General features: G+C 37.4%; 1 protein-coding gene across 1 annotated transcript; it reads right to left on the bottom strand.

Moving 5' to 3' along the window:
• Window positions 1–1733: 1733 nt before the first annotated feature.
• Window positions 1734–14384, bottom strand: mael (germ-plasm component protein maelstrom). The gene is made up of 13 exons (XM_022083051.2): window positions 14224–14384; window positions 12561–12709; window positions 12008–12212; window positions 11769–11915; window positions 10003–10139; window positions 9182–9287; window positions 7761–7936; window positions 6858–7037; window positions 5850–5942; window positions 4706–4817; window positions 4348–4419; window positions 3843–3935; window positions 1734–3666 (listed from the first exon to the last, which is right to left on the bottom strand). The coding sequence occupies exons 2-13, from the start codon at window positions 12702–12704 to the stop codon at window positions 3611–3613; spliced, it is 1521 nt and encodes a 506-aa protein (XP_021938743.2). The 5' UTR covers window positions 12705–12709; window positions 14224–14384; the 3' UTR covers window positions 1734–3610.
• Between the last annotated feature and the right edge of the window lie 806 nt (window positions 14385–15190).

The following is a 15190-nucleotide window of genomic DNA, read 5'->3' as shown; positions in this document are numbered from 1 at the left end:
ATGGTCGCGCAGCTCGTTAAGATTACCTTATTACAAGTCTAGAGATTTTTATGACATTGTTGACGGCAATAATGAAACACAACAATGCCTTCAAGAAATGACGTTATCAACAATGTCAACAGATATGCCGATTGCGTTTTAAACACTTGACCAAGCCCCCACGACGGGGTGTTGGTCAAATGTTTTTACCCCCCATTCGGGGGGTTAGTTTAGTTTCTTACTCAAGGGTTAAAACACTTGAATGAGACACTAAACTACCCCCCGAAGGGAGGATAGTTTAGTGTGTTACTTAAGATTTTAAAACGCAACCAACCCCAACCCCCGAAGGGGGGGTTGTTCAAGTGTTTTAACCCTCCATTCGGGGGGTTAATTTAGTTTCTTACACACGGTTGGTTGCATTTTACAAACTTGACCAACCCGCCCGAGGAGCTCCAAAAGGAGCGCTCTGCTCTAGTAGGTAAAGGAATGGAGTGCAATACGGTGTACATTCAGGCTATTATACTGCATGTATAAGAAACGAGAAAATAGCCTCATGGCATGCTCAACCAACATTGTTGCAGGTGTGGGTTAGAAATTCGAATACTTTTTCTTGGATTGTTATGCATGCATGTGTTCATATAATAGCTGACCATGGCCGGTCAGTATTTACACATTGTTGGTTGTTTGTTTTGTTTGTCATCAGTCTTTCAACTGGTTTGATGCGGTCCTCCATTTTCGCCTATCTTGCGCCACTCTCTTCATTTCCACATATTTTTTACAGCCCACATCCTCAAAATCTGTGTCGCATATTCTAATCTTTGTCTCCCCCCTACAATTCTTCCCTTCAACTGTTCCTTCCATTACCAAATTAACCAATCCTGGGTGCCTCAGAATGTGTCTCACCATCCTATCTCTTCTTCTGGTAAGATTTTTCCATAGACTTCTTCCTTTGCTTATCCTGTCTAAGACTTTATCAGTCCACTTAATTTTCAACATTTCAAATGCTTCTATCCTCCTTCTTTCTCGCTTTCCCACTGTCCATGTTTCGCTTCTGTGTAGTGCCGTGCTACAAACATACAACTTCAGAAAAATCTTTCTTAATTCCAGGTCAATGTTTGACACTCGTAGACTTCTCTTTTTGCTTGTGCTAATCTGCTTTTAATGTCTTCCTTGCTTCTTCCATCTTTTGTGATTTTGCTTCCTAAATAACAGAATTCTTTCACTTCTTCTACTGTCTCTCTCCCAATTTTGATATTTAATGGATCATTATTCTCATTTCTGCTGCTCCTCATAACTTTTGTTTATCCTTAAGCCGAATTGCTCACCGAGTAATCTATTCATACCATTCAATAATTTCTCTACATCTACCTTCCTTTCAGCCAAAAGGGCAATAATGTCGGTGAACCTTAACATCGTTATCCTCTCCCCTTGGACTTTTATTCCTGTCCCAAACTTTTCTTTCACTTCCTTCATTGCTTCCTCAACATACAAATTAGACAGCAGGGGCAATAGGATGCATCCTTGTCTTTCCAATCACAGAAAACCTTTATCAATTTCAGTTTACTACAGAGAGAATGAATATGTCAGTTACCTGTTAGCACATCAAATAGGGATATGAATGGAATTTCATGTTACACTGTCACATACTTATTACCGTTTCCGTCCTCTTGTAGGCCAAACCTGTTTATAAACCACAAGAAGTGGCAGAAAGAAGATCAAAATGTGTGGTTTGGTTACTGTGACATAACAAATAATTCAGGTCATTGCAATCTTTTTAATATGCAACGTTCACATATAAAACAATTACAAAACATACACACATATAAACAAATATACAGTAAAAATACTTCATTGCAATTAACAACCATTATGAAGTAAGAGTGTGAAGGAATCTCCTACAAAGTGTACATGAGAAAAACGCAGGAAAACAAAGGAATCAGTAATTAATACACAAAAGCATTATCATATGTGTGGATAGTGCCACAATAGTAAACACTATGTAAAACTTAGAGTCACTTCCATAAATTAAATAACAGTACCACAGACACACCTGTAATTTCACCTGAATGTAAGAGTCCATGTTCTTTCCAAATAGAAGCAACAACAGTCAAACACAAAAATATTACATTTTGTAAATTATAAAATACTGAGAGAATTTATTATGCTAAAACAAAGACAAAATATAGAGGGGATCCTTTGTTCCCAAACACTTCTTAGTCACACAACCACCAAGTAAGAGTCATATACAAACACAAATCGGTTTATACTAATAGTATTTTGAATAGCAAGAATCTAGAAGCAGATGCTTCAGCCAGGTACTACGTTACATCAGAGGAAAGATTAAAATGAGGTTGCAAGACATTGGAATTTTGAACCTTTCTTCCCATCAACCCTCACAAAAAAAGAAATAATGCTAGAAGAAGTTACTAATTCTTGCACCATGTTGGCCTCAAAACAAAATATTTGTATCTATACTTGTGAAAAAGAATTTAGGATTATAGAATATGAAAATTTTCAGTTGTTTCTTTCTGCTCAATACACAGGAACATTTGGTAAATCTCTTCTTAAGTTATTTATAACCTTTCCACTGAAACTGAACACTTCTTGGAGAAATTAAAATCTGCATTTACTTATCTCAAAAGTAAAAAATGCTAAGCAGGAACTGGGGGTTCTCACAGCAGTAGGTACAAAGAAGGCTACAATCCAGAAGACAGCCATCTTCATAAAAAAAAGCGGATCAAATTTTGTTATACTTAAAGTTCAGATTCTGAATGATAAGCAAACTTGGAAGCCACCAGGATAACTTGCTACACAAAACACACATTTTATAAAAGTCGGAGCAGGACAATGGAAACTGAATTTCAACCTGAGTTTGCCCTTATAAGAATTACAGTAATGTTATCATGCAGTATCCAATAATCAATCAGAGAAACCAGCTATTGTGTTAAAAGGATATGGAACTTTTAAGAGTTGAGGTTTTCACAGCGGTGAGTATGAAGATTTCTGTCTTGTGGGTTGTTGCGCTGTGTATTCTGGTCGATGGTTACCGTTTCAGAGGTCATCAGATGCATTGCCCTGACGACGGAGGCAGTACGACCTCTGAAACGTTGGTAACCATCGACCAGATTACACAGCGCAACAACCCAGAAGACAGAAATCTTCCTATGGAACTTACAAATGTATTATTCCTACACCACTATCACAGCCGATGCATCAGTTAAACCAATTTACCTCTTCAAATCTCCAAATTTAAATGCACTTTTAAGAAATTAAACAAATACCATAGCCTATGTTAGCTTTAAGTTTATGTTATTAAACTTAAATTGTAGTAGTAGAACATAACATGACACTTCACTTGACCAATATTAAAACAAAAGTATTAACCTTTAAGATGAGGGTACACCAAACTATCCAATCAGGTGTTCCAGAAAACCATTCCTAAATACGCATAAATTTTAAAAAAAAACAGGTTAAATGAAAGATGGAGTAATTATGTCAGATATGATACAGTAAGGACTGTACTAAATAAAATAAAAGATAAATCCTCAGCTGTGTGTTAAAAATACAAAACAATCTTATTTCCACAGTAAGCAATGAAATTCTGACAAAAAAATCAGTAATGATGATGTTGCTAACTGAACTGCATGTTGTCGAAGTCTTTCTCCAAGTCGGCAACAAGTCCACGTCCTGCAATAATCAATATCACAAATGAAAGCAAAGAATCTGGTCATTCAGTAACAAAGTGTAACACCAAAATCATGTTACTTGTGTTTGGCAGTAGAGCACAGTCAAAACATTAGACAATCCTTTTTACAAAGTCTCACATCTACACGATAGGCAAAGAAAGAAATTGTTCTGCACACCTCTTCCAAGGCTGACGGGTTTAGAAGGACCGGCAGCTAGCTTTCCTCGGCCTGCTACAGCAATTGGCTCATTTCTCATCACACCGGCAGGTTCTGCAAAGTCAGGACCAATTTTTCTATCTATTACAGTAAAACGAGTAACAATAAGGCTTTGGGAAGCAAGTAGCTTACCAGGTGTAGCATTTTCATGGTTTCATAATACTGATTTCACAGTAATAATACGAATCTGTGGATGTATTCAAAGTAATTAGACACCTCTCTCACTTAAGCTCTTCCCTTTGATACATGAGAACCTGCTAATAAGAGATTCCTGAGGATGGAGGCAATACACGCCTTCAAAACATTGCTAACCACTACAAGTTCACACAGCGTTACAATCCACTATGCTACGATCAACATCCTCACCACCATGAGAATGTTAAATCTCAGTTCAAAATTTTAAATGTCTGCATATTCCTACTGAACACATGAAAGTGATATAAGCATGAAGGTTTCTTTCACTTACTACTTTGTTTTGATGAGCCAAGAACAGGGAAGTCTTCTTCTGTAAATTCTGTCATGAGACTTAAAGCTACAGCTGGAACAAAGTGATACATGAGATGAGTGAAGTGAAACACGATCAAGATGTAAACTTAAATCAAGTTCGGTATTATGAATTTCTTGGAATTTCTCTGTGCAACACTAAAGGCAAAATCTATTGTTTCATCTACTTTCACAACCTACATTTTAAAACAAAATTCTCAACTATGATTCTTAAATAATCCGGGAGTAAAAATCAGGCCAACAGCACCGTGGCACAAGAATAACGTCAATAAATGCTGCAATCAAAAATAACATTGAATATATCACAACCATCGACTCACAGTCGGTCTTCGGTGGACGGAGCGGTGCTAGTGGTTCCCGACATGTCAGTTTTTTGGGCTCAGGCTGCTTGCTGACACTGACAATCCCTGGTGTGGCTCCCAAGGTGAAATGCTGTGCAATCATATAATTATCAACATAAGAAACAAACTGCTCCTCCCCGGTACCCATTGTAGAGGAGGCTGGGTGGGCCCCAGAGCCGGTCTGGACGCAGAGGCTAGAGGAAAAATCCTCTGCCCCCGTCAGGGATTGAACCCCGTTCGTCCAGCCCGTAGCTAGTCACTGTACTGACTGAGCTATCCCGGCTCATATTAAACATGTAGTACTTCCACAAAAACCCATAGTCTGACTTTATTATGTTGATAACAACAAGAGACAAATCAATCTACCATCCTAACACCATGATACAAAGTCTTCCTACAGCAACTGGCAAGTTCATTTACACTAGTACCTCACATACTGTATTCTTGTACCTTAAAAGATTTTTCTTTACGATAGCTGCGTGCACTTATTATGATGACAACAAACACAATGACATCAGATAGTTAATTGAGACCTAGGGTATTTATTGATGCTGTTTCAACTATACATTCTCTAAGATGGAATAATGATCATGAACACTGAATAATTAAGGAGTCACATAGAGACAATCATGATTTATTGGAGAACATTATCCTGATATTTACCCAGAGTGACCAAAGAAAACCAAAATAATCCTTAATCTGACTGCGATTCAAACTGGGTACCTGCATGTTACCACTACACTGTCCTGCTTAGTGAAATGGTGTAGAGGAAAATATCAACTTCCTCATTAGAAATGAAAAAGATTTCCAGTCTAAGGCCAGTTGATGTTGTTTTTTATTATTTATTTATTTATTTAAAGTACATGACCTATCACTTCACTCAAAATTAATATTACTTTCAAGTGTTCACTGTTTAAAGGTATCCTGTTAACATGTCTGCTAATTACATGTATTCTCAAATGCAAACTGCAAAGAAATAACCCAGACAAGTACACATAAATCCTCCAACTCTAGCTGGCTTAAGGCCAACAGTTCTCCCACAGCAACTGCTGTTGCTGCTATTTGTATGGTTAAATATAAACTGTACTTACAGAACAATTTGTGCACTGCACTCATAACATACCTGAGCAGACGACGGATCAGGCAGAAGACTACCATAGTCCACAAAGCTTGTCTTCATTAATGAGTTGGATGAATGTGGTGAAGCATCTCCAGCCTATTTACACAGACTCGTCTAAGCTCATAACGGAAATGCAGCGATACAATGCAAGAGAACTTCACTAATCATAGATTTATTTATTCACACACTTTACTGTACTGTAATGTTGTTTTCCATGCCATAAAATAATCTGCCAATATTGTCAGGGTGATTAAGTCGAGAAGAATGAGATGGGCGGGGCATGTAGCGCGCGTGGACGGGACAAGAGGTGTGCACTGGGTGTTGGTTGGGAAGCCTTAGGGGAAGAGACCGCTGGGGAGACCTAGACGTAGATGGGAGGATAATCTCAGCTGGGATCTATGGGAGAAAGGAGTTGAAGGAGACTGCATTTTGTTGGCCCAGGACAGGGTCCGGTGGAGGGCTTTGGTTAGTTCGGTGATGAACCTTCAGGTTCGGTAAGCCATCTAGTTAGTTAGTTAGTTATAAAATAATCTGCATAGAATATCACATTGATTCATCTGGCTCAAACAATGGTCCAGGCGGGGACTTTTCTGAACACAGTAATAAACAGTCAGGGTTCATAATAGGTGGAGAATCGAGCAACCTCAATACATACCTCATTACATTTACATACTTCATTCTAAGACAATTACAAACTTCTTTGCTCACTTAGGCATTGCTTTATAAAATGTTTTACACTTAATTATTTGTTAAGAACAGCAAAGCAAATTGTAATTCTTTACACATCGAAGAGTAGTACATGAAATTAACATTTACTTTACTGAACTGCGCTGTGTTCTGCAGAGTTTAACCAAGTGACGTGGCTGCTGGCCCAAGTAGATTTTATTAATGTACTGCGTACTATTTCCATGCTATTAAAAACATTTACATTCCCTTGCGAAGTCAGAATATCTCCTTTCGGTAGAATAAAACTGTTGGCATGTGAGGGCCAACGCCATTAGCTGTACTCACCGTGCTAGAAGCCTGATATGCCAATTTCAGGTAGCGTGATGTGTCAGCTTCTTTGGGACAATGCTTTCCTGCCACAAGCTGGATGCCTAAGTCTTTGCAACAATGGTCCATGATGAGGAAGCCCCAGCGGCGGACACATGACAGGCTGCAGAATGGCAGAGCATCAGTCTCTTCATGAAACTGTCAACATAAACATTCCCACTGAATCAAAAACAAGAACATATGATTACGTCAGCAATTCTAAAATGTGACTACCCACTATTTTCATAAACAATAACCAAATAAATAGATTTCAAGAAAATTAAAACTTTTAGAAATAACAGGGTTTAGGACACTCTCAATTTTCTACAAATCTTGGGGCTCCTTTTTAAGTGCATTTGCATTGCTGAGGAGTGCCTAATAAAATTTCTTTATTCATATATGTGTTCATGTAACAACTCACGTATGGCTGAGTGCAAGGCAGATGGAGAGAGATATCAATTCAAAAATAAAATAAATGATGACAATTCATTAATATACCCAGGACCAAACTCCGCACTTTGCCTACATCACTACCTTGTGGGTAGACGGACAACAAACACATATACTACAAAAACCAAAGACACTATCAACATAGGATATGGACAGTGAGCCACTGTGATATAATATTTATTATACAACAGTATAGGATTCCTTATCTGCTACCACTCCTAACCCCCTAATCTTGCCTTTCACTTGTAATGGTCCTCATACACACAGTTACATCCTGCCTGATTACAGTAACTGGACCTGTCTTTCTACACATCAAATGGCTACCTCGACGAGTTAGTGGGTCTACAATCATGTGGCTACAGGATCCAGCAATTCTGCATCAAACAACTGTTGGAAATACGCTGTTAAACACAAACATTTAAACATGCCCACCTCACATGAGATTCCTCTGGTATAGTTAAACACATCTTTATCGAGTTCACGTTCTGCTAGGCTGAATGCTGGAAAACCTACTTTCCCAGGCCTGTTGCTGACACATGCATTACGTAGTTCATAAAACAGCTTAGGGAGAGGGTACACTCTGAACACGTCAAACTCGCTTGAGCAGCCTGCAAACAAAACACGAAAGCATCATAAACAAATGCAATTATGAATAGCACAGTAAAGAAGCCAGTAACTTACAAGCTTTTAAACCAAGAAGTGCATGTGAACATATTGTGATGTCGGTTAGTTCTTACGCCCTTTATTGGCAACCCTTGCTGTTGGGAGTCTGCTAACTTGAATACTATCCAACAAAAACTTTTCACACGCTCAACACTTCGCTGTCTTGCTGCCGCTGTGCCCTCCGGCTCACACACAACTGTCTGTTTCACAACTCGGCCGCGTACAGGAATGTGACTTTGTTTATAATCCCCTCCCAAGATGTTGAAAGATCCAGACCAGGCAGCCTGGAAGTCAAGCGGCCCCTCCAGCGCGAGGCCCCAGTACCCACGGCAACACGTCACAATATGAAACATTGTCATGCTGGCTTGGGTTATAATGCAGTGATGACTTGTACGCAGATACCATTTTGTACCAATCCACTTATGGTATTTATACTGAGACATTAGGATTATTGGTGCACTTCATCTGCTGGATTAGTTCAACAAAAATTCATTCCACAAAAGTTTTATTAACTGCTAATGTAAAAATCCCTTTTTAACATTTAAAAATTAAATATACCACTCACTTTATTTTACTGGTCAAGTTATATACATTGAGAGGTGTTTCTACATTCCCAAGAATTTACCATTGTTAACCAATGATAAATCATGCACATCATCCATTTCACCAAACGGACCAGACACTAATTAACACTAACTGGAACTACTACAGTCCAGAGGGACCATGTGAATGTGAGCACCAATTCAATCACAATCAAACAGCACTAATGTTTAGTATTTGGGAGGTCCAGGACTATCTGGCCAGCCGAGCAAAGATTTTTCTCATGGTTATCTTCAGTCCCTGCACAACAAATGCCAGGAGTACCTTACTTTGGGCCATGACTGTTTCCTCCCACACCCCTTCCAATTCATTATTCACTAATCACACCATTCAACATATACCATTAGCATCTGACAGCAACATTAAATAAACAAAGATTAAATAAAATACAGAATGGTCCGATACAAATAATAAGTCAGTTGCACATTAAATAAATTTGAAGATGTTCAGGTGGAAGACCATTAGCAGCCCAGCCGGTTTCATAACTCTGAGTTTAGTAGCTGGGCTCTGACTTACGAGTATAGAATCTGTTTCTTCGTAACCTTCTCCAAAACAACAACTGGACTAAGTCAATGTACAGCCACGTTTACCTGCACAAATACTATCCTCAAGCTTGGAAAGGACATCCTTCGCAGCGTCTATACAGTTTGGCTGTGTATACAGTGGTGGCATCAAGGATTCATCTTGACTTGGTCCCTGACAAACATAAAACAAAATAAAGAACTTTTAAAAGAATTACAAAATAAATAATTTTTATTTCCTTTAACCTTTGGATCCAGATTGGCTCGGAGGCCCATCCAGTCTCCTACCCAAAAGAAACCATTTAGGAACTGAACCATATTTTCCGCAGTGCAAGGCACTTTCTACCCTGGAAAACGATACATAAAATCTGTGGCTATCTTACAGACCAAATACGGAGCAGGATTTTTTTTCCTAAAATCTGGATCTGACTTACACTCACGAAAATATTAAAAATAAATTCACCATATTTATCCAACTACATAACAAGGCTCTTTACCTTTATTTTCATTCAAAAGCAGGAAATCTTATATTCAGAAATGAAGAAAAGTGCATTACAGAAACAAATGCAATTTCAATGATTTCTACAAAAACAGGCATCAAGCCACCGAGCATATCCGAAAATTCACATATCCAGAATATTGCATCAACATGAAAATATTTCAAAACATAACAATTAAGACTTTATTTACCTTCCTGCCAAACGTACGAGCAATTTATCCGGTTTATGCTTTTTGAGGCACGAATCTTACATCAGGTATAAACAATAATGACGCAACATCCATTAAATATGAATCCACATCCCAACATCTTTGCAACCATTCGAACAGAACAAGCTTGAAGCAGAAGAATTAATTGGAAATAGTCTCACAAGATTACATTCTACACTCACCAAGAGAAACTGCTTGACACTGATAAGGATTTTAACATAATCTGTTTCACCTCCAAATTCTTCTGGAGGAACTGGAATCTGATGAGTCTCTTCTGAGTGTTTGTTTGCTTCATACTTATATCCAAGAGGAATTGTGCCTGACAAAGAAACACACTGCACCTTAGTACACAGCATGAGTTACTCCATTCCTCCAAACTGACTTAAAAATGAAGATTTCTGTCTTCTGGGTTGTTGCGCTGTGTAGTCTGGTTGATGTTAACCAACGTTTCTGAGGTCATACTGCCTCCGTCATCAGGGCGCCCTGATGACAGAGGCAGTATGACCTCTGAAACGTTGGTAAACATCAACTAGACTACTCACCGCTGTGAAAACCTCAAATCTTACATGACTTAAAGATAATGAGACAGAAAGAATAATTCACTTGGTATTTGTCATGCAATATGAGACACACTAGAAGCCAGTTTTAGCATAAGTCACATAATTGAAAAGTCAAATTTATCTCAGATCTCACATTTATGCAGCAATTTGTCCCCTCAAAAAGTATGGCATCTGTTGACAATATGCAGAAGCTTCTGCCTGTATTAAATATAATCCTTCCTGTAAGACATGCAAGATAAAGCCTTCGTCTTCAAGTTCCATTAACTTGTAGGGAGCATTACCATGTTGGTTAGAGGGGAAGCCATGGCTTCTTTTTGATACAACAAATGTCAGAAGATGATATTAGTAAACTCTTAATGCTGATTATAGATAGTGGGCAAATGTAATGATGGTAAAAAGTCTAAAAAAAATTAAATTTAATTAAAGAAAGACTTTAAAATTTATTTATGCAGCCAAAGCATTTTGTATTATGCCAACTAAAATTATGGAGTGACAGAGTTAAAGGTTTCATTAAAGATTATGGAAAATTAAAAAGCAACCTGGAACATCCAATTTGACTAGAGATTAAAAATCACCGAGGACAAAGACCCCCAAACTATCATAAACATTTCTCTCTCATATCATATAATTCATTATAGAATTTCTATTATTGATCTCTTAGATGTTATTTTTTAATCCCCCAATACTAAAGGGTTTACCACATTTTCCATAGCGTAAGAAACTTCCTACCCTGAAAACTGTCTAAAATCTATTACTATCTTATAGACGAAAGACGTAAGATTTCTTCCTAAAATTTTTCCCTCTAAAATATGGCTGTCTTAAACTCAGGAAAATATGCTAAATACATGTACTATATTTATCCAATCATATAAATATGTTCTTTAATTACATTTTCATTAAAAGACAAGGGAGAATGCCTCCAATTACATTATTATTAATGGTGGGGGGGGGGGGGGGGGCACACAGACAGCAAGGTGAGCTCATGAACTTAATTTATTTTCTTTAAGGAAGAAAAGTATGCTAAAAAAGAGTGACTTTGGAGCCTCAAAATATTATCTACCAGTACGAGAATGAAACAGTGGGATGGCACTAGTTCATTTTGTGAAGCCAGATGATGGGAATACAAGAACAAATATCTGAAGGAAAGGCTGTTATTGGCTGATTCAGTATGGAGGCCAATATTTGCGAGTCTTGGAGCTGTCTAATTTGATTATGTATATTCGGCATAAAATCACAAAACATCACAGATAAATTAAAAATCACAAGGTAAAATCAGTGCCATAGTTGCAGGCCAACATATGAGCATTTTGCTGAAAGTCTTGGAAATGCTCCGAGTGCTCTGGACAGCCAAATTAAGTCAAACACAAAATCTGCAGTCATGTGGTCACCTGGGTTGATCAGCGTGTGGTACACACTCCTGATGCCATCCACAAAATTGAACTCTGCGAGAGCCAATTCGCAAGGTGTGTACATTCCCTTCTCATGCCGACAGTAATAGTTCACATGGATCAGGTAGAATTTATAGGTCTGTAAGGCTGGAAACATAAGAAAACAATATAGACAACAAATGTTAATCATAGATTTTTACAGTTTATGTAGGCCAAAAAAATTTTCAAGTTCAACTCACATGTGCAACAGTCCAGTGACCGCACTGTGACCTCTATTTCTTGAGTCATCCTGATCTGCTCTTCAATGGCCTCATTCTTCTCACGTTCAACTTGCGCATAGCTCTTACCAAATGTTGTGTATTTGTTTTCAAGATTAAGTTTGTCACGTTCCTTCTCCTTCCGAGATTCTTCCTCATAAATCCATTTCTCACTTAGGTCCATCTTCTGCAACAAGTAAAATTACTCAGTAGTTAGTATGACCTTTCATTTAGTCATACAGCTTTTTATCTCAGTATTAACTGTTCTAGCAGGCGAAAATCTTAACACTATCAAAGTTGTGAATAATAATATGGGATTACCCCACTTTAAATTGCATTCTTTGAATAAATTGGATTATACTGTGTATCCTTCCTCACAAACCTCCAGCATTCCTGGAATTGCAGATTATGGCATTGATTTATTACATTTCATGCAAAGGGGATCAGTATTCCTGCCCATCTGACAACACTAAACAATGTTTTTTCTCCATCCTATTCCTTCACTTTGGCTTTACAGTCCTAGCGGTTTTCTTACCTTCCATATTGGTTCTGCCTTAGCAGCAACATCCTTCATACCACCAGGAAACATGATACCTTTTGCTTCCTGCTGGCTTCTGAAGTGAATCATAAAAAGTAAAAATGCATTTTTCGGTTGCTTCTTTTTCTTAGTCTGTGGCATCACTCCTGGAAAATCAAGCAATAAAATCAAAATCTGACTGGATTTGACATAAATGCTACAAAAGTTCACATATGCATCTATGCTCAAGGGTTGCTAATCTCAGATATACCTCTCTGAATGAACCAAGTAAATGCTGGAGCTATTCCTTACATATGTTACATCTGTAATCTACAGTTTACAGCAATTCATAATTATAATCATGCAATAAGAGAGTAATTCCCCATGCACTACCTCTCTCCAAATTCAAATCTCCTGAGACAGCTAAAGTGTTCAACAAGATAACACTTGACACAAAAAACATGGAAAAAAAACATCTCAGAAAAACAAATTTATGGAATATTCTATACAGTTACTTGCAAAAAAACAAGAGTACTGCATATAGTATTATGACATATACTTAATATAAGAGTAAATTATAATCTTAACGTTGCATCACTATAGGAAAATACATAATCCTCAGCGCACAGAAATCAAACAAATATTGTGTGACATAATGCAAGGGTGGGGATTCCAACAGACCAGTTCCTTGCAAGATTGCAGGGAAAGAACATCAGGTCTTGGTGATCCTAACAACTATACTAAAACAGTTACCTAAGATTTAGTGTATAGACCATATATTAGTTTTACAGTTACTATTATAGCTTTCCATAGTTTGTTCTCTGTTGCAGTGCAAGTTACAATGTAGTGTATATATTGTAAGAAAGAAAGAAAGAAAGAAAGAGTTTTGAGCTACATCATCAATACAGACAGTACAGCTAAACATCAGTACCTGGCAATACTGATAAGGACACCCATTCCCTACCCTTCCTACCATGCAATATACCAAAATGAGTCTCTTGATACTGGCTGAAGAAGTATATTTGAACATGTTTATAAGGATAGCTGCCTTTTGAAATGTGCCATGTCATCTGGTACATACTGATGATGTTTCAGAGGTGCTTATGGACTCCATTACTGCCGTGAAGATGGAGGCAGTAAGCACCTCTGAAATACAGCATCTCTAAAATGTAAGTCACTATCTACCAGACTACATGGAGCAAAACTTTCTCCACAAGAACCTGAAAACCAGTACTTTCTCTGTTGAATAAAAAGTATTTCCTTGAGTGCAAAAACACGTTTCATACAAGCAATCACTCTTGTGCTGGAAATGAAAGGTTCTGTACTAATAACAATATCTGCCATTGCACAAGGCCAGGAGACAGTTCAAATTCGGTTTCTTTTTGGAAGGGGGTTATGGATTCATTGAAAACTATATCAGCAGAGATAATAAGAAATAACAAAGGAAACTACGGTTTCTCAACATATGCTGATAGTTGATATACAAACGTCTACTAATAGGCTGTATACAAGCTCGGATGAAAACTGACGTCACATATCATAGTGAAAAAAATCCTTACATTATTATATGTAAATCAATACATCTTAAATACAGAAATGTTTCATAGAAATTCTTTACAGTAAGATAAAAACTCCAAGATGCATATAGTATAAACATTTGTTACGTTTCATCCCTCCTCACCTTTATAACCTTCCACCACAATGCTAAATGCGAAATGTAACGATTCTTCTTCACAGTTCTTCAAATACGAGTAGCGCGGCGAGTTTCTCAATCACACTCTAGAAACACTAAAAACCCGAAATCAATCCCGTCAGATTATAACAACATCAAAGATCATTTACAACTTTACATTCTCGGGGATCACGGATCATACACACGGGCATTTTCGGTGCCACAGATGCAATGAAGATAAATTTAATGTACTACTTTTCAATGGAATTCGTTCATAACATAACCTTCAATAGTTTTGATTCCGGACACCAGACTCATTTATCAACATTTCAAAATAACCTACACATAGAGAAAAAACACAAATATTTTAAATCACTGAAAACTTCAACAGTTAACAATGACTGGAATTTTAACAGTCCTAAGGGCGTCTTAATACGGTTAATTATTTTATCTATCATTTGTGGAAATTATGTGCATAAAATAAATATAATGAGGTTCATTCTCAATAAAACTTGTTTGGTTGGTTACATTTCCCCAACCATGTGGAGAGCAGGTCTTGGGTCAGGTTCAACTGTTGTGCAACAGCATCAGGTCAAATTAATACAAGATTCCACAATAGCCTGATATTAGTGCAAGAATGGTCTAAGGTGCAAATACCTTAGATGACATTTGTGCAAGAACAATCTACTTGACGTGGAATAAAGAACACCTCTGGAATGTCAGTATACTCCAATAATTGTATCTTTTCAATCTTGCTACAACACAAAACTATCTCAAAAACTTCTAACTTTAGCCAAATTGATTGTTTGCCAATCAGTAAGTAATTTTCTAAGGTAAACTTGACTCTGGTGTTCTTTAAGCACCACATCATGAAGATACATGTATATAAGGTACAAAGTCTTTTCAATTATTTTCAGAAGACTTGCTTAATATGACTTCTTGTTGAGAACCATATGACATAACACTGTCATAAAAC

This window comes from Zootermopsis nevadensis, unplaced genomic scaffold (genome assembly GCF_977971745.1).
Source record: "Zootermopsis nevadensis isolate Lab colony 2312 unplaced genomic scaffold, Znev_1.0 Znev_ptg000022l, whole genome shotgun sequence".
Classification (NCBI taxonomy): Eukaryota; Metazoa; Arthropoda; class Insecta; order Blattodea; family Termopsidae; genus Zootermopsis; species Zootermopsis nevadensis.
This window is presented reverse-complemented; position numbering and strand designations above follow the sequence as displayed.

Excerpts from the sequence above, each read along its gene's own strand:
- mael (XM_022083051.2), bottom strand. The coding sequence starts at position 12,704 with ATGCCACAGACTAAGAAAAAGAAGCAACCGAAAAATGCATTTTTACTT. Across the intron at positions 10,140-11,768 it reads CCACACGCTGATCAACCCAG|GCACAATTCCTCTTGGATAT; the intron begins GTGACCACATGA and ends TTTCTTTGTCAG. Across the intron at positions 3,936-4,347 it reads TGGCTCATCAAAACAAAGTA|AACCTGCCGGTGTGATGAGA; the intron begins GTAAGTGAAAGA and ends CTGACTTTGCAG.